This window comes from Staurois parvus, unplaced genomic scaffold (assembly GCF_062004578.1).
Source record: "Staurois parvus isolate SC_StPar_1 unplaced genomic scaffold, SC_StPar_1.0 ptg000151l, whole genome shotgun sequence".
In the NCBI taxonomy this organism is placed as follows: domain Eukaryota; kingdom Metazoa; phylum Chordata; class Amphibia; order Anura; family Ranidae; genus Staurois; species Staurois parvus.
Genome location: NW_028317947.1, coordinates 13,293,767 through 13,313,677, shown reverse-complemented (window position 1 = coordinate 13,313,677; position 19,911 = coordinate 13,293,767). Strand labels below are relative to the sequence as shown.

At 49.6% G+C, this 19,911-nt stretch overlaps 1 protein-coding gene across 1 annotated transcript in view; it reads right to left on the bottom strand.

Annotated features, from left to right (window-relative positions):
- Nucleotides 1-5,361: 5,361 nt before the first annotated feature.
- The window catches only part of LOC149464494 (NXPE family member 2-like), a 190,114-nt gene continuing 175,564 nt past the window's right edge, over nucleotides 5,362-19,911 (bottom strand). The window contains exon 6 of the mRNA XM_089674703.1: nucleotides 5,362-5,451. Within this exon, the coding sequence (XP_089530829.1) occupies nucleotides 5,362-5,451 (90 nt within the window). The remainder of the gene's footprint in view (nucleotides 5,452-19,911) is intronic.

Below are 19,911 nucleotides of genomic sequence, written 5' to 3'. Positions count from 1 at the left end.
AGCCTCTGCTCCAGGGCAGGGCATTTGTAACGCTGAACTACATGAGGCTGTCTTCAGAACCCTTGGATTCTCCCAACGAATGTCTAGTACTTACATTAACAGGTAGAGCCACCTCCATCTTTGCAGTAGTTCTACACTGAAGCTTCAGGTCCTGCTGTGGTTTGGCCTTGGCTTTGTTAGTCTATCCCATGTTTGGGGTAGATGGTTGGAAGATTAGGGTGCAAATAGATAAAGTTTTTGGGGGGATACAATAGTGTTAGCTTCAGCTAGGGTTGTTGAGGGACCCAAGGTGAGCAGAGCAGACCTAGAAAGAAATGCCCGTAGTAAAAGGAAGGAAAAGAAAATAGTGCAGGGCAGACATGACTAGGTTAAGAGGGGGTTAGTAAAGACAGGAAAGGGTTAAAAGGAAAAGGTGGGAGTTAGGATATGGGCAAGTTACCTGATTGGTAACTGGGGGGTGTAGGGTGGGCTCTTCGACACCTTTGGGTGTGGATGGGGAGGGTCGTCAGTTCAGTGCAGGAGGAGACAGCGGAGAGCGAGCTTCCTTCCCACCCTCCCTTGGGGTTGTGTGGGTGTTTTGTCACTCCCCAGGGGTTTTTTGTTCGGGTTCCGGGAGCGGTTGTTGGTCTTTGGAGACGGCACTTATTTTGAAGCTAAAGATAATGGTTTGGGACCCATCAGTGATATGGTGTGCCTGGGGCATTCCAGCTAACCAAGGTATAACTGGAAGGTGGTGGTTCTGCACTGCGGATGGTATGTTTTGTCTCTGAGCCGGAGTGTTGTGGCTGGAGGCTTAGTTATAATTAGAGATGAGCGAATCGAACCAGGCGAAGTGGAATTCGTTTCGAATTTCAGGAAAAATTCGATTCGCGGCGAATCCGAATATTAGCCTACTTCGGGTGCGCGAATCGGATTTTTCCCGATCAGCCGGCAAAAGTGTCCCTGCAGAGAGCTCCGCTATTTCTGACAGTTCTCTGACAGTTCCTTCACATGTACAGCGGTTGAAACATTGTATCTATTTGTTTCCATTTAGGATACAGATGTTTTTATTCGGAAATAGATACAATGTTTCAACCGCTGTAAATGTGAAGGAACTGTCAGAGAACTGTCAGAAATAGCGGAGCTCTCTGCAGATACACTTTTTGCTGTACTGGAATACTTCTTCTTTTCATTCTTCTCTTCATTCTTCTCATTCTTCTTTTCATTCTTCTTTTCATTCTTCTTCTCATTCTTCTTTTCATTCTTCTTCTTTTCATTCTTCTTTTCATTCTTCTCATTCTTCTTTTCTTCTTCATGAAAAGAAGAATGAGAAGAAGAATGAAAAGAAGAATGAAAAGAAGAAGAAGAAGAATGAAAAGAAGAAGAAGAATGAAAAGAAGAATGAAAAGAAGAAGAAGAAGAATCTTTTCATTCTTCTCATTCTTCTTTTCATTCTTCTTCTTCTTCTTTTCATTCTTCTTCTTCTTTTCATTCTTCTTTTCATTCTTCTTCTTCTTTTCATTCTTCTTCTTCTTCTTCTTTTCATTATTCTTTTCATTCTTCTCATTCTTCTTTTCATTCTTCTCATTCTTCTTTTCATTCTTCTTCTTCTTCTTTTCATTCTTCTTTTCATTCTTCTCATTCTTCTTTTCTTCTTCATGAAAAGAAGAATGAAAAGAAGAAGAAGAATGAAAAGAAGAATGAGAAGAAGAATGAAAAGAAGAATGAAAAGAAGAATGAGAAGAATGAAAAAAAGAATGAAAAGAAGAAGAAGAATGAAAAGAAGAAGAAGAAGAATGAAAAGAAGAATGAGAAGAATGAAAAGAAAAATGAGAAGAATGAAAAGAAGAATGAAAAGAAGAAGAAGAAGAATGAAAAGAAGAAGAAGAATGAAAAGAAGAAGAAGAATCTTTTCATTCTTCTCATTCTTCTTTTCATTCTTCTTTTCATTCTTCTTCTTTTCATTCTTCTTCTTCTGTTCATTCTTCTTTTCATTCTTCTTCTTCTTTTCATTCTTCTTTTCATTCTTCTTCTTCTTTTCATTCTTCTCATTCTTCTTTTCATTCTTCTTCTTCTTCTTTTCATTATTCTTCTTCTTCTTTTCATTCTTCTTCTTCTTTTCATTCTTCTTTTCATTCTTCTTCTTTTTCTTTTCATTCTTATTCTTCTTCTTTTCATTCTTCTTCTTCTTTTCATTCTTCTTCTTCTTTTCATTCTTCTTCTTCTTCTTTTCATTCTTCTTTTCCTTCTTCTTTTCATTCTTCTCATTCTTCTTTTCATTCTTCTTTTCATTCTTCTTCTCATTCTTCTTTTCATTCTTCTTCTTCTTCTTTTCATTCTTCTTTTCATTCTTCTCATTCTTCTTTTCTTCTTCATGAAAAGAAGAATGAGAAGAAGAATGAAAAGAAGAATGAAAAGAAGAATGAGAAGAATGAAAAGAAGAATGAAAAGAAGAAGAAGAATGAAAAGAAGAATGAGAAGAAGAATGAGAAGAAGAATGAGAAGAAGAATGAGAAGAATGAAAAGAAGAATGAGAAGAATGAAAAGAAGAATGAAAAGAAGAAGAAGAAGAATGAAAAGAAGAATGAAAAGAAGAAGAATGAAAAGAAGAATGAAAAGAAGAATGAGAAGAATGAAAAGAAGAATGAAAAGAAGAAGAAGAATGAAAAGAAGAATGAGAAGAAGAATGAGAAGAATGAAAAGAAGAATGAGAAGAATGAAAAGAAGAATGAAAAGAGGAAGAAGAAGAATGAAAAGAAGAGGAAGAATGGAAACAAACAAATGGAAACAAATAGATACAATGTTTCAACCGCTGTATGGAGTGAATGTCACAGAACTGTCAGAAATAGCCTATTTCTGACAGTTCTCTGACATTCACTCCATACAGCGGTTGAAACATTGTATCTATTTGTTTCCATTTATGGAAACAAATAGATACAATGTTTCAACCGCTGTATGGAGTGAATGTCACAGAACTGTCAGAAATAGAGGAGCTCTGCAGATACTTTTAGCGGAGCTCTGCAGATACACTTTTTGCCGGCTTGGAATTCTTCTTATTTTCATCCTACTTCTTCTTCATCCTCATCCTCATCCTAAGAAGAAGAAGAAGAAGAAAATAAGAAGAATTCCAAGCCGGCAAAAAGTGTATCTGCAGAGCTCCGCTAAGTGTATCTGCAGAGCTCCTCTATTTCTGACAGTTCTGTGACATTCACTCCATACAGCGGTTGAAACATTGTATCTATTTGTTTCCATAATTTATGGAAACAAATAGATACAATGTTTCAACCGCTGTATGGAGTGAATGTCACAGAACTGTCAGAAATAGAGGAGCTCTGCAGATACACTTAGCGGAGCTCTGCAGATACACTTTTTGCCGGCTTGGAATTCTTCATATTTTCATCCTACTTCTTCTTCTTCTTCTTCTTCATCCTCATCCTCTTCTTCTTCTTCTTCTTCTTCTCATCCTTCTCCTTCTTCTCATCCTTCTTCTTCTCATCCTTCTTCTTCTTCTCATCCTTCTTCTTCTTCTCATCCTTCTCCTTCTTCTCATCCTTCTCCTTCTTCTCATCCTTCTTCTTCTCATCCTTCTCCTTCTTCTCATCCTTCTTCTCATCCTTCTCCTTCTTCTCATCCTTCTTCTCATCCTTCTCCTTCTTCTCATCCTTCTCCTTCTTCTCATCCTTCTCCTTCTTCTCATCCTTCTCCTTCTCCTTCTTCTCATCCTTCTCCTTCTTCTCATCCTTCTTCTTCTTCTCATCCTTCTTCTTCTTCTCATCCTTCTCCTTCTTCTCATCCTTCTTCTTCTTCTCATCCTTCTTCTTCTTCTTCTCATCCTTCTCCTTCTTCTCATCCTTCTTCTTCTCATCCTTCTTCTTCTTCTCATCCTTCTCCTTCTTCTCATCCTTCTTCTCATCCTTCTCCTTCTTCTCATCCTTCTCCTTCTTCTCATCCTTCTCCTTCTCCTTCTTCTCATCCTTCTCCTTCTTCTCATCCTTCTCCTTCTTCTCATCCTTCTCCTTCTCCTTCTTCTCATCCTTCTCCTTCTCCTTTTTCTCATCCTTCTCCTTCTTCTCATCCTTCTTCTTCTTCTCATCCTTCTTTCTTCTTCTCATCCTTCTCCTTCTTCTCATCCTTCTTCTTCTTGTCATCCTTCGTCTTCTTCTCATCCTTCTCCTTCTTCTCATCCTTCTTCTTCTTCTCATCCTTCTTCTTCTCATACTTCTCCTTCTTCTCATCCTTCTTCTCATCCTTCTCCTTCTTCTCATCCTTCTTCTCATCCTTCTCCTTCTTCTCATCCTTCTCCTTCTTCTCATCCTTCTCCTTCTTCTCATCCTTCTCCTTCTTCTCATCCTTCTCCTTCTCCTTCTTCTCATCCTTCTCCTTCTTCTCATCCTTCTCCTTCTCCTTCTTCTTCTCCTTCTCCTTCTCCTTCTCCTTCTTCTCATCCTTCTCCTTCTTCTCATCCTTCTCCTTCTTCTCATCCTTCTCCTTCTCCTTCTCCTTCCTCATCTCCAAGGGCATTTAAATTAAAGGTACAGTGTTCTGCACTAATATAAAGGCTCTCTGAAGCCTAGAAACCCTTTTTATAAGTTAATTTTGCAGCGAATAAATTCACATCGAATCGAATTTCTTCCTCAAATTCGGCGAATCAGCCGAATCGAATTTTTGAATAATTCGCTCATCTCTAGTTATAATATAGGTTCCACAGGAGGATATCGGTTTTGGTTTGGTGCCTTCGAAGACCAACAACTTCTCCTATATGTTTCTGTTTTAAGGAATGTTTTGTGTATTGAAGTTGAAGTGTTAATAAAAGGCCATGTTGGCCATTTTATTCCAATCAATGTTATGGTTTTTCTTTAATGATATGTTAAAGGGGTATGTGAGAGAGTGAGATGGTGGTGTAGAGGGTCTTGACTAGCCTATCTCTTGTGCACTAGTCATCTAGCCATCCACACATGCACCCCCAGTCACTGCACAGTATATTTCAGACTGTGAGGGAAGGCCACTAGGAGCCAATCAGGTATTCTGCCTTTACTGACAGGGAACATGCTGATAAGAAAAAGGGGCAGAGTCAGCAGAAGAATAAGTCCATCCTGTCTGCTTGTCCCCTCTCACTGTCCAATCACGAACTGGGGTGGCAATGTGACCTAACTGTCGTGGATATCTGCAGTAGAGAAAACTGATGTCACTAACCAGGCTTTGCTGTCTCACAGGGCTTTGTAAATCCAGAATGACTTGGCCAAAGCATAAATCCTATAACAGATTAAATCAGCCATACCATACTACAGAACTGGGAATTTCACTGTTTTCAGGGAGTTCAGTTTTAGAAATAAATTTTTCATATTAAAAGTACAATAAATGAAACATATATTTAAAAAGTCTTTAACAGATATATGACAAAAACAAGTTGATCTGACTCTTGACAACATGCTCCGGCGGATGGACATATCTAGAGCAAACTGCTATGGTCATGTCTAGAGATGAGCGAATCGAAGTAGCCGAAGTGGAATTCGAGTCGAATATCGGAAAAATTTCGATTCGCGCCGAATCCGAAATTTTTCCGAAAATGGCGGCTGACATGTGCGGCGACGGAGCGGGGATGTCTGGGAAGGCGCGCAGACAAGGCGCGCTGACCCATAATGCATTCCTCAACGACATGTGATCGCATCAGCCAATCAGCAGCCAGCCAGCTAGCACTGTGTAATGGTCGAGCTATAAATAGCGGCCATTTTGGAATTCTTCATTTGCCTGCAGTCATTGAACAGAGGCAGACCGCTCTGTATTAGGGACAGGGACAGAGTTAGGGCCACAGAAACGATACTTGGGGACAGAGAAACGATACTTAGGGACAGAGAACTATTACTCAGGGACACAGAATTGTTAATTAGGGCCACAGAATCGTTACTTAAGGACAAAGAAACGCTAGTTAGGGCCACAGAATTCATACTCAGGGACAGACAGAATTGTTACAGAGTGCCAGAGAATTGTTACTTAGGGCCACAGAAACGTTATTAGGGCCACAGAATTGTTACTCAGGGAAAGACAGAATTGTTACTGAGTGCCAGAGAATTGTTACTTAGGGCCACAGAAACGTTATTAGGGCCACAGAATTGTTACTCAGGGACAGACAGAATTGTTACTGAGTGCCAGACAATTGTTACTTAGGGCCACAGAAACGTTATTAGGGCCACAGAATTGTTACTCAGGGACAGACAGAATTGTTACTGAGTGCCAGAGAATTGTTACTTAGGGCCACAGAAACTTTAGTTAGGGCCACAGAATTGTTACTCAGGGACAGACACAGAATTGTTACTGAGGGCCACAGAACTGTTACTTAGGGCCACAGAATTGTTACTCGCACAGACACAGAATTGTTACACAGGGACACAGAACTGTTACTGAGGGCCACAGAACCGTTACTTAGGGCCACAGAATTGTTACTCGCACAGACACAGAATTGTTACTCGCACAGACACAGAATTGTTACTCGCACAGACACAGAATTGTTACTGAGGGCCACAGAACTGTTAGTTAGGGCCACAGAATTGTTACTCGCACAGACACAGAATTGTTACTCGCACAGACACAGAATTGTTACTGAGGGCCACAGAACTGTTACTTGGGGCCACAGAAACGTTAATCAGGGACACAGAATTGTTACTGAGGGCCACAGAACTGTTACTTAGGGCCACAGAATTGTTACTTGCACAGACACAGAATTGTTACACAGGGACACAGAACTGTTACTGAGGGCCACAGAACCGTTACTTAGGGCCACAGAATTGTTACTCGCACAGACACAGAATTGTTACTCGCACAGACACAGAATTGTTACTCCCACAGACACAGAATTGTTACTCGCACAGACACAGAATTGTTACTCAGGGACACAGAACTGTTACTGAGGGCCACAGAACTGTTACTTAGGGCCACAGAATTGTTGCTCGCACAGACACAGAATTATTACTCGCACAGACACAGAATTGTTACTCAGGGACACAGAACTGTTACTTAGGGCCACAGAACTGTTAGTTAGGGCCACAGAATTGTTACTCGCACAGACACAGAATTGTTACTCGCACAGACACAGAATTGTTACTGAGGGCCACAGAACTGTTACTTGGGGCCACAGAAACGTTAATCAGGGCCACAGAATTGTTACTGAGGGCCACAGAACTGTTAGGGCCACAGAATTGTTACTCGCACAGACACAGAATTGTTACTCGCACAGACACAGAATTGTTACTGAGGGCCACAGAACTGTTACTTGGGGCCACAGAAACGTTAATCAGGGACACAGAATTGTTACTGAGGGCCACAGAACTGTTACTTAGGGCCACAGAATTGTTACTCGCACAGACACAGAATTGTTACTCGCACAGACACAGAATTGTTACACAGGGACACAGAACTGTTACTGAGGGCCACAGAACCTTTACTTAGGGCCACAGAATTGTTACTCGCACAGACACAGAATTGTTACTCGCACAGACACAGAATTGTTACTCAGGGACACAGAACTGTTACTGAGGGCCACAGAACTGTTACTTAGGGCCACAGAATTGTTACTCGCACGGACACAGAATTGTTACACAGGGACACAGAATTGTTACTGAGGGCCACAGAACCGTTACTTAGGGCCACAGAATTGTTACTGAGGGCAACAGAACTGTTACTTAGGGCCACAGAATTGTTACTCGCACAGACACAGAATTGTTACTCAGGGACACAGAACTGTTACTGAGGGCCACAGAACTGTTACTTAGGGCCACAGAATTGTTACTCGCACAGACACAGAATTGTTACACAGGGACACAGAATTGTTACTGAGGGGCACAGAACCGTTACTTAGGGCCACAGAATTGTTACTCAGGGACACCGAATTGTTACTGAGGGCCACAGAACTGTTACTTAGGGCCACAGAATTGTTACTCGCACAGACACAGAATTGTTACTCAGGGACACAGAACTGTTACTGAGGGCCACAGAACTGTTACTTAGGGCCACAGAATTGTTACTCGCACAGACACAGAATTGTTACTCAGGGACACAGAACTGTTACTGAGGGCCACAGAACTGTTACTTAGGGCCACAGAATTGTTACTCGCACAGACACAGAATTGTTACTCAGGGACACAGAACTGTTACTGAGGGCCACAGAACTGTTACTTAGGGCCACAGAATTGTTACTCGCACAGACACAGAATTGTTACACAGGGACACAGAATTGTTACTGAGGGCCACAGAACCGTTACTTAGGGACACATAATTGTTACTGAGGGCCACAGAACTGTTACTTAGGGCCACAGAATTGTTACTCGCACAGACACAGAATTGTTACTCAGGGACACAGAACTGTTACTGAGGGCCACAGAACTGTTACTTAGGGCCACAGAATTGTTACTCGCACAGACACAGAATTGTTACACAGGGACACAGAATTGTTACTGAGGGCCACAGAACCGTTACTTAGGGACACATAATTGTTACTGAGGGCCACAGAACTGTTACTTAGGGCCACAGAATTGTTACTCGCACAGACACAGAATTGTTACTCAGGGACACAGAACTGTTACTGAGGGCCACAGAACCGTTACTTAGGGCCACAGAATTGTTACTCAGGGACACAGAATCGTTTAATTAAAGAGTATGTCAGACAACATGCAGAGGAGTGGCAGAGGAGGCAATGTTTTAGGAGCGAGCAGACGTGGCAGCAGAGGAAGGGGTCGAGGCAGCACTATTCGCAGCCAGAGGCTAGTGCTCCCGGTGCCATCCAGTACAGTGAGGAAGAGCTAACAGAGGGCGGTCAGGAACGGGGGGAGACATCCGCCTCTTCAGCAGCCAGGCGAAGAAGTAGTGGCGAGGAGAGTGGCTCGGTAGCCGGTCTAGAGACAGGTCTGTCTCCTGACCCACACGCAGCCGAGGGGGCTAGTAGTGAGGCGGAGACCCTAATTGATGATGATGAGGCTGATCGCACTTGGCAGCCTCGTCGTCATCAGGCTATTGCTTCCGCATCATCAGGAGAAGAGGGTGGCAGCTTGGCAGCAAGCAAAACAGTCGGTGGGTTGTCTCCATCGCCACACTCTGCCATGTGCCACTTTCAGGTCTCCTCACACACTGCTGGTGTGTTGATTTTTTTGACATAGGGTGCTGGCAGATTACGGGCCTCCCATAGCTGCTGCCAGGCCCCTAATCTGCCATGGGCCCCTATACCGCCTCCTCATGCTGCTGCCAGGTCCACAGTGTCTCATGCCATGTGCCACTTTCAGGTCTCCTCACACTGCTGGTGTGTTGAATTTTTTGACATAGGGTGCTGGCAGATTATGGGCCTCCTATAGCTGCTGCCAGGCCCCTAATCTGCCATAGGCCCCTATATACCGCCTCCTCATGCTGCTGCCAGGTCCAGAGTCTCTCATGGTTCCCTGTACGGCCTCCCATTGCTGCTGTCTCCATCGCCACACTCTGCCATGTGCCACTTTCAGGTCTCCTCACACACTGCTGGTGTGTTGAATTTTTTGACATAGGGTGCTGGCAGATTACGGGCCTCCCATAGCTGCTGCCAGGCCCCTAATCTGCCATGGGCCCCTATATACCGCCTCCTCATGCTGATGCCAGGTCCACAGTGTCTCATGCCATGTGCCACTTTCAGGTCTCCTCACACTGCTGGTGTGTAGAATTTTTTGACATAGGGTGCTGGCAGATTACGGGCCTCCTATAGCTGCTGCCAGGCCCCTAATCTGCCATAGGCCCCTATATACCGCCTCCTCATGCTGCTGCCAGGTCCAGAGTCTCTCATGGGTCCCTGTACGGCCTCCCATTGCTGCTGTCTCCATCGCCACACTCTGCCATGTGCCACTTTCAGGTCTCCTCACACACTGCTGGTGTGTAGAATTTTTTGACATAGGGTGCTGGCAGATTACGGGCCTCCCATTGCTGCTGCCAGGCCCCTAATCTGCCATGGGCCCCTATACCGCCTCCTCATGCTGCTGCCAAGTCCAGGGTCTCTCATGGGTCCCTGTACGGCCTCCCATTGCTCCTGTCTCCATCGCCACACTCTGCCATGTGCCACTTTCAGGTCTCCTCACACACTGCTGGTGTGTAGAATTTTTTGACATAGGGTGCTGGTAGATTACGGGCCTCCCATAGCTGCTGCCAGGCCCCTAATCTGCCATAGGCCCCTATATACCGCCTCCTCATGCTGCTGCCAGGTCCAGAGTCTCTCATGGGTCCCTGTACGGCCTCCCATTGCTGCTGTCTCCATCGCCACACTCTGCCATGTGCCACTTTCAGGTCTCCTCACACACTGCTGGTGTGTAGAATTTTTTGACATAGGGTGCTGGCAGATTACGGGCCTCCCATAGCTGCTGCCAGGCCCCTAATCTGCCATGGGCCCCTATATACCGCCTCCTCATGCTGCTGCCAGGTCCACAGTGTCTCATGCCATGTGCCACTTTCAGGTCTCCTCACACTGCTGGTGTGTTGAATTTTTTGACATAGGGTGCTGGCAGATTATGGGCCTCCTATAGCTGCTGCCAGGCCCCTAATCTGCCATAGGCCCCTATATACCGCCTCCTCATGCTGCTGCCAGGTCCAGAGTCTCTCATGGTTCCCTGTACGGCCTCCCATTGCTGCTGTCTCCATCGCCACACTCTGCCATGTGCCACTTTCAGGTCTCCTCACACACTGCTGGTGTGTAGAATTTTTTGACATAGGGTGCTGGCAGATTACGGGCCTCCCATAGCTGCTGCCAGGCCCCTAATCTGCCATAGGCCCCTATATACCGCCTCCTCATGCTGCTGCCAAGTCCAGAGTCTCTCATGGTTCCCTGTACGGCCTCCCATTGCTGCTGTCTCCATCGCCACACTCTGCCATGTGCCACTTTCAGGTCTCCTCACACTGCTGGTGTGTAGAATTTTTTGACATAGGGTGCTGGCAGATTACGGGCCTCCTATAGCTGCTGCCAGGCCCCTAATCTGCCATAGGCCCCTATATACCGCCTCCTCATGCTGCTGCCAGGTCCAGAGTCTCTCATGGGTCCCTGTACGGCCTCCCATTGCTGCTGTCTCCATCGCCACACTCTGCCATGTGCCACTTTCAGGTCTCCTCACACACTGCTGGTGTGTAGAATTTTTTGACATAGGGTGCTGGCAGATTACGGGCCTCCCATAGCTGCTGCCAGGCCCCTAATCTGCCATGGGCCCCTATATACCGCCTCCTCATGCTGCTGCCAGGTCCACAGTGTCTCATGCCATGTGCAACTTTCAGGTCTCCTCACACTGCTGGTGTGTAGAATTTTTTGACATAGGGTGCTGGCAGATTACGGGCCTCCCATAGCTGCTGCCAGGCCCCTAATCTGCCATAGGCCCCTATATACCGCCTCCTCATGCTGCTGCCAAGTCCAGAGTCTCTCATGGGTCCCTGTACGGCCTCCCATTGCTGCTGTCTCCATCGCCACACTCTGCCATGTGCCACTTTCAGGTCTCCTCACACTGCTGGTGTGTAGAATTTTTTGACATAGGGTGCTGGCAGATTACGGGCCTCCTATAGCTGCTGCCAGGCCCCTAATCTGCCATAGGCCCCTATATACCGCCTCCTCATGCTGCTGCCAGGTCCAGAGTCTCTCATGGGTCCCTGTACGGCCTCCCATTGCTGCTGTCTCCATCGCCACACTCTGCCATGTGCCACTTTCAGGTCTCCTCACACACTGCTGGTGTGTAGAATTTTTTGACATAGGGTGCTGGCAGATTACGGGCCTCCCATTGCTGCTGCCAGGCCCCTAATCTGCCATGGGCCCCTATACCGCCTCCTCATGCTGCTGCCAAGTCCAGAGTCTCTCATGGGTCCCTGTACGGCCTCCCATTGCTGCTGTCTCCATCGCCACACTCTGCCATGTGCCACTTTCAGGTCTCCTCACACACTGCTGGTGTGTAGAATTTTTTGACATAGGGTGCTGGCAGATTACGGGCCTCCCATAGCTGCTGCCAGGCCCCTAATCTGCCATGGGCCCCTATATACCGCCTCCTCATGCTGCTGCCAGGTCCACAGTGTCTCATGCCATGTGCCACTTTCAGGTCTCCTCACACTGCTGGTGTGTTGAATTTTTTGACATAGGGTGCTGGCAGATTATGGGCCTGCTATAGCTGCTGCCAGGCCCCTAATCTGCCATAGGCCCCTATATACCGCCTCCTCATGCTGCTGCCAGGTCCAGAGTCTCTCATGGTTCCCTGTACGGCCTCCCATTGCTGCTGTCTCCATCGCCACACTCTGCCATGTGCCACTTTCAGGTCTCCTCACACACTGCTGGTGTGTAGAATTTTTTGACATAGGGTGCTGGCAGATTACGGGCCTCCCATAGCTGCTGCCAGGCCCCTAATCTGCCATAGGCCCCTATATACCGCCTCCTCATGCTGCTGCCAAGTCCAGAGTCTCTCATGGTTCCCTGTACGGCCTCCCATTGCTGCTGTCTCCATCGCCACACTCTGCCATGTGCCACTTTCAGGTCTCCTCACACTGCTGGTGTGTAGAATTTTTTGACATAGGGTGCTGGCAGATTACGGGCCTCCTATAGCTGCTGCCAGGCCCCTAATCTGCCATAGGCCCCTATATACCGCCTCCTCATGCTGCTGCCAGGTCCAGAGTCTCTCATGGGTCCCTGTACGGCCTCCCATTGCTGCTGTCTCCATCGCCACACTCTGCCATGTGCCACTTTCAGGTCTCCTCACAAACTGCTGGTGTGTAGAATTTTTTGACATAGGGTGCTGGCAGATTACGGGCCTCCCATAGCTGCTGCCAGGCCCCTAATCTGCCATGGGCCCCTATATACCGCCTCCTCATGCTGCTGCCAGGTCCACAGTGTCTCATGCCATGTGCCACTTTCAGGTCTCCTCACACTGCTGGTGTGTAGAATTTTTTGACATAGGGTGCTGGCAGATTACGGGCCTCCCATAGCTGCTGCCAGGCCCCTAATCTGCCATAGGCCCCTATATACCGCCTCCTCATGCTGCTGCCAAGTCCAGAGTCTCTCATGGGTCCCTGTACGGCCTCCCATTGCTGCTGTCTCCATCGCCACACTCTGCCATGTGCCACTTTCAGGTCTCCTCACACTGCTGGTGTGTAGAATTTTTTGACATAGGGTGCTGGCAGATTACGGGCCTCCTATAGCTGCTGCCAGGCCCCTAATCTGCCATAGGCCCCTATATACCGCCTCCTCATGCTGCTGCCAGGTCCAGAGTCTCTCATGGGTCCCTGTACGGCCTCCCATTGCTGCTGTCTCCATCGCCACACTCTGCCATGTGCCACTTTCAGGTCTCCTCACACACTGCTGGTGTGTAGAATTTTTTGACATAGGGTGCTGGCAGATTACGGGCCTCCCATTGCTGCTGCCAGGCCCCTAATCTGCCATGGGCCCCTATACCGCCTCCTCATGCTGCTGCCAAGTCCAGAGTCTCTCATGGGTCCCTGTACGGCCTCCCATTGCTGCTGTCTCCATCGCCACACTCTGCCATGTGCCACTTTCAGGTCTCCTCACACACTGCTGGTGTGTAGAATTTTTTGACATAGGGTGCTGGCAGATTACGGGCCTCCCATAGCTGCTGCCAGGCCCCTAATCTGCCATGGGCCCCTATATACCGCCTCCTCATGCTGCTGCCAGGTCCACAGTGTCTCATGCCATGTGCCACTTTCAGGTCTCCTCACACTGCTGGTGTGTAGAATTTTTTGACATAGGGTGCTGGCAGATTACGGGCCTCCTATAGCTTCTGCCAGGCCCCTAATCTGCCATAGGCCCCTATATACCGCCTCCTCATGCTGCTGCCAGGTCCAGAGTCTCTCATGGGTCCCTGTACGGCCTCCCATTGCTGCTGTCTCCATCGCCACACTCTGCCATGTGCCACTTTCAGGTCTCCTCACACACTGCTGGTGTGTAGAATTTTTTGACATAGGGTGCTGGCAGATTACGGGCCTCCCATAGCTGCTGCCAGGCCCCAAATCTGCCATGGGCCCCTATATACCGCCTCCTCATGCTGCTGCCAGGTCCACAGTGTCTCATGCCATGTGCCACTTTCAGGTCTCCTCACACTGCTGGTGTGTAGAATTTTTTGACATAGGGTGCTGGCAGATTACGGGCCTCCTATAGCTGCTGCCAGGCCCCTAATCTGCCATAGGCCCCTATATACCGCCTCCTCATGCTGCTGCCAGGTCCAGAGTCTCTCATGGGTCCCTGTACGGCCTCCCATTGCTGCTGTCTCCATCGCCACACTCTGCCATGTGCCACTTTCAGGTCTCCTCACACACTGCTGGTGTGTAGAATTTTTTGACATAGGGTGCTGGCAGATTACGGGCCTCCCATTGCTGCTGCCAGGCCCCTAATCTGCCATGGGCCCCTATACCGCCTCCTCATGCTGCTGCCAAGTCCAGAGTCTCTCATGGGTCCCTGTACGGCCTCCCATTGCTGCTGTCTCCATCGCCACACTCTGCCATGTGCCACTTTCAGGTCTCCTCACACACTGCTGGTGTGTAGAATTTTTTGACATAGGGTGCTGGCAGATTACGGGCCTCCCATAGCTGCTGCCAGGCCCCTAATCTGCCATGGGCCCCTATATACCGCCTCCTCATGCTGCTGCCAGGTCCACAGTGTCTCATGCCATGTGCCACTTTCAGGTCTCCTCACACTGCTGGTGTGTAGAATTTTTTGACATAGGGTGCTGGCAGATTACGGGCCTCCTATAGCTTCTGCCAGGCCCCTAATCTGCCATAGGCCCCTATATACCGCCTCCTCATGCTGCTGCCAGGTCCAGAGTCTCTCATGGGTCCCTGTACGGCCTCCCATTGCTGCTGTCTCCATCGCCACACTCTGCCATGTGCCACTTTCAGGTCTCCTCACACACTGCTGGTGTGTAGAATTTTTTGACATAGGGTGCTGGCAGATTACGGGCCTCCCATAGCTGCTGCCAGGCCCCAAATCTGCCATGGGCCCCTATATACCGCCTCCTCATGCTGCTGCCAGGTCCACAGTGTCTCATGCCATGTGCCACTTTCAGGTCTCCTCACACTGCTGGTGTGTAGAATTTTTTGACATAGGGTGCTGGCAGATTACGGGCCTCCTATAGCTGCTGCCAGGCCCCTAATCTGCCATAGGCCCCTATATACCGCCTCCTCATGCTGCTGCCAGGTCCAGAGTCTCTCATAGGTCCCTGTACGGCCTCCCATTGCTGCTGTCTCCATCGCCACACTCTGCCATGTGCCACTTTCAGGTCTCCTCACACACTGCTGGTGTGTAGAATTTTTTGACATAGGGTGCTGGCAGATTACGGGCCTCCCATTGCTGCTGCCAGGCCCCTAATCTGCCATGGGCCCCTATACCGCCTCCTCATGCTGCTGCCAAGTCCAGAGTCTCTCATGGGTCCCTGTACGGCCTCCCATTGCTGCTGTCTCCATCGCCACACTCTGCCATGTGCCACTTTCAGGTCTCCTCACACACTGCTGGTGTGTAGAATTTTTTGACATAGGGTGCTGGCAGATTACGGGCCTCCCATAGCTGCTGCCAGGCCCCTAATCTGCCATGGGCCCCTATATACCGCCTCCTCATGCTGCTGCCAGGTCCACAGTGTCTCATGCCATGTGCCACTTTCAGGTCTCCTCACACTGCTGGTGTGTTGAATTTTTTGACATAGGGTGCTGGCAGATTATGGGCCTCCTATAGCTGCTGCCAGGCCCCTAATCTGCCATAGGCCCCTATATACCGCCTCCTCATGCTGCTGCCAGGTCCAGAGTCTCTCATGGTTCCCTGTACGGCCTCCCATTGCTGCTGTCTCCATCGCCACACTCTGCCATGTGCCACTTTCAGGTCTCCTCACACTGCTGGTGTGTAGAATTTTTTGACATAGGGTGCTGGCAGATTACGGGCCTCCTATAGCTGCTGCCAGGCCCCTAATCTGCCATAGGCCCCTATATACCGCCTCCTCATGCTGCTGCCAGGTCTAGAGTCTCTCATGGGTCCCTGTACGGCCTCCCATTGCTGCTGTCTCCATCGCCACACTCTGCCATGTGCCACTTTCAGGTCTCCTCACACACTGCTGGTGTGTAGAATTTTTTGACATAGGGTGCTGGCAGATTACGGGCCTCCCATTGCTGCTGCCAGGCCCCTAATCTGCCATGGGCCCCTATACCGCCTCCTCATGCTGCTGCCAAGTCCAGGGTCTCTCATGGGTACCTGTACGGCCTCCCATTGCTGCTGTCTCCATCGCCACACTCTGCCATGTGCCACTTTCAGGTCTCCTCACACACTGCTGGTGTGTAGAATTTTTTGACATAGGGTGCTGGCAGATTACGGGCCTCCCATTGCTGCTGCCAGGCCCCTAATCTGCCATAGGCCCCTATATACCGCCTCCTCATGCTGCTGCCAGGTCCAGAGTCTCTCATGGGTCCCTGTACGGCCTCCCATTGCTGCTGTCTCCATCGCCACACTCTGCCATGTGCCACTTTCAGGTCTCCTCACACACTGCTGGTGTGTAGAATTTTTTGACATAGGGTGCTGGCAGATTACGGGCCTCCCATTGCTGCTGCCAGGCCCCTAATCTGCCATGGGCCCCTATACCACCTCCTCATGCTGCTGCCAAGTCCAGGGTCTCTCATGGGTCCCTGTACGGCCTCCCATTGCTGCTGTCTCCATCGCCACACTCTGCCATGTGCCACTTTCAGGTCTCCTCACACACTGCTGGTGTGTAGAATTTTTGACATAGGGTGCTGGCAGATTACGGGCCTCCCATAGCTGCTGCCAGGCCCCTAATCTGCCATAGGCCCCTATATACCGCCTCCTCATGCTGCTGCCAGGTCCAGAGTCTCTCATGGGTCCCTGTACGGCCTCCCATTGCTGCTGTCTCCATCGCCACACTCTGCCATGTGCCACTTTCAGGTCTCCTCACACTGCTGGTGTGTAGAATTTTTTGACATAGGGTGCTGGCAGATTACGGGCCTCCTATTGCTGCTGCGAGGCACGTAATCTGCCATGGGCCCCCGTACCGACTCCTCATGCTGTGACGTTGCAACAAGGTGGAATTCAACCCTACATATGTTAGACCGCCTTTACGAACAGCGAAAGGCCATCACAGATTTCCTGATGTTAAAAGCGGATAAAGGTACTCCCTGTGTAACTTAGATGTCAGCCATTGGCAGCTCATGCGTGACACCTGCGCTTGCTCAGGCCCTTTGAGGAGGCCACGCTATTCGTGAGTCGGCAGGACTATGGGATGAACGACATCATTCCTCTGTTGCACGTCCTGGAACAAATGCTGTTAACAATGGCTGGTCAGGGTGCGGTAGACGTGGCGCTCAGATCTCAACGCCACATGACCCCTGTGGGGGCAGGACAGGAAGAAGAGGAGGAGGTAGAGGAGGACATTGGTGCTCAGGAATTATTGAGTGAAATGGGTGGTTTTTCCACTCAGCGGACAGGAGTGGAGGAGCAGGAGCATCTGGTAGAGGAGGAGGAGGAGGAGGAGACAGAGGACCCAGACGCACCGTGGCAGTATGCTGTGGAGATGGAGGCAGGGAGTCCCTCGCATTCCTTAACACAAATGGCCCATAGCATGCTCGGTTGTTTGCATAGCGACAGCCGAATAATAACCATCAGACAGAGGGATGACTTTTGGCTGTCCACCTTGTTGGACCCTCGCTACCGTTCAAAAATGGTGGCCTTTTTCACACCTGCTGAGAGGGAGGCCAAAATAACGTACTATAAAAACCACCTATGTAGTCAGCTGGTCTCTGCCTGTCTGCGCCAACGTCCATCCTCAGACACTATGGGCCCTGTGCGCTCGCGTTCCGCTGCCATGGCAGCAGGGGAGGGGTGGGGTGGTAGGAGCAGTGGCAGCTCCACCAGCAGCGGCTGCCTCAGTCTGCAGTCGATGATGAGTAGCTTTCTTCACCAGCGCAGTGAGGAAACTACTAACCAGCCGCAGCAGCAGCAGCAGCAGCATCAGGTGGACCTGGAGCAGGACCTCAAACAACAGGCTTAGGCCTACTTGGACAGCACCCTGCCAACCGAGGTAGACAATCCCCTTGACTACTGGGCAACGAAACTTGACCTTTGGCCCCAACTAGCTGAATTTGCCCTTGAAAGGCTGTCATGCCCGGCCAGTAGCGTGGCATCGGAGCGCGTGTTTAGTGCGGCAGGAGGTATTGCAACTCCGCGGAGGACACGACTGTCCACCCAAAGTGTGGAGAGACTGACGTTTGTGAAAATGAATCAGGCGTGGATTAGTCTGGATTTCAAACCACCAGTTCCTGACACAACTGACTAAATCCGCCATGAATCATGCCCCAAACATGTGCCACTTTCAGGTCTCCTCACACTGCTGGTGTGTAGAATTTTTTGACATAGGGTGCTGGCAGATTACGGGCCTCCCATTGCTGCTGCCAGGCCCCTAATCTGCCATGGGCCCCTATACCGCCTCCTCATGCTGCTGCCAAGTCCAGAGTCTCTCATGGGTCCCTGTACGGCCTCCCATTGCTGCTGTCTCCATCGCCACACTCTGCCATGTGCCACTTTCAGGTCTCCTCACACACTGCTGGTGTGTAGAATTTTTTGACATAGGGTGCTGGCAGATTACGGGCCTCCCATAGCTGCTGCCAGGCCCCTAATCTGCCATGGGCCCCTATATACCGCCTCCTCATGCTGCTGCCAGGTCCACAGTGTCTCATGCCATGTGCCACTTTCAGGTCTCCTCACACTGCTGGTGTGTTGAATTTTTTGACATAGGGTGCTGGCAGATTATGGGCCTCCTATAGCTGCTGCCAGGCCCCTAATCTGCCATAGGCCCCTATATACCGCCTCCTCATGCTGCTGCCAGGTCCAGAGTCTCTCATGGTTCCCTGTACGGCCTCCCATTGCTGCTGTCTCCATCGCCACACTCTGCCATGTGCCACTTTCAGGTCTCCTCACACTGCTGGTGTGTAGAATTTTTTGACATAGGGTGCTGGCAGATTACGGGCCTCCTATAGCTGCTGCCAGGCCCCTAATCTGCCATAGGCCCCTATATACCGCCTCCTCATGCTGCTGCCAGGTCTAGAGTCTCTCATGGGTCCCTGTACGGCCTCCCATTGCTGCTGTCTCCATCGCCACACTCTGCCATGTGCCACTTTCAGGTCTCCTCACACACTGCTGGTGTGTAGAATTTTTTGACATAGGGTGCTGGCAGATTACGGGCCTCCCATTGCTGCTGCCAGGCCCCTAATCTGCCATGGGCCCCTATACCGCCTCCTCATGCTGCTGCCAAGTCCAGGGTCTCTCATGGGTACCTGTACGGCCTCCCATTGCTGCTGTCTCCATCGCCACACTCTGCCATGTGCCACTTTCAGGTCTCCTCACACACTGCTGGTGTGTAGAATTTTTTGACATAGGGTGCTGGCAGATTACGGGCCTCCCATTGCTGCTGCCAGGCCCCTAATCTGCCATAGGCCCCTATATACCGCCTCCTCATGCTGCTGCCAGGTCCAGAGTCTCTCATGGGTCCCTGTACGGCCTCCCATTGCTGCTGTCTCCATCGCCACACTCTGCCATGTGCCACTTTCAGGTCTCCTCACACACTGCTGGTGTGTAGAATTTTTTGACATAGGGTGCTGGCAGATTACGGGCCTCCCATTGCTGCTGCCAGGCCCCTAATCTGCCATGGGCCCCTATACCACCTCCTCATGCTGCTGCCAAGTCCAGGGTCTCTCATGGGTCCCTGTACGGCCTCCCATTGCTGCTGTCTCCATCGCCACACTCTGCCATGTGCCACTTTCAGGTCTCCTCACACACTGCTGGTGTGTAGAATTTTTGACATAGGGTGCTGGCAGATTACGGGCCTCCCATAGCTGCTGCCAGGCCCCTAATCTGCCATAGGCCCCTATATACCGCCTCCTCATGCTGCTGCCAGGTCCAGAGTCTCTCAT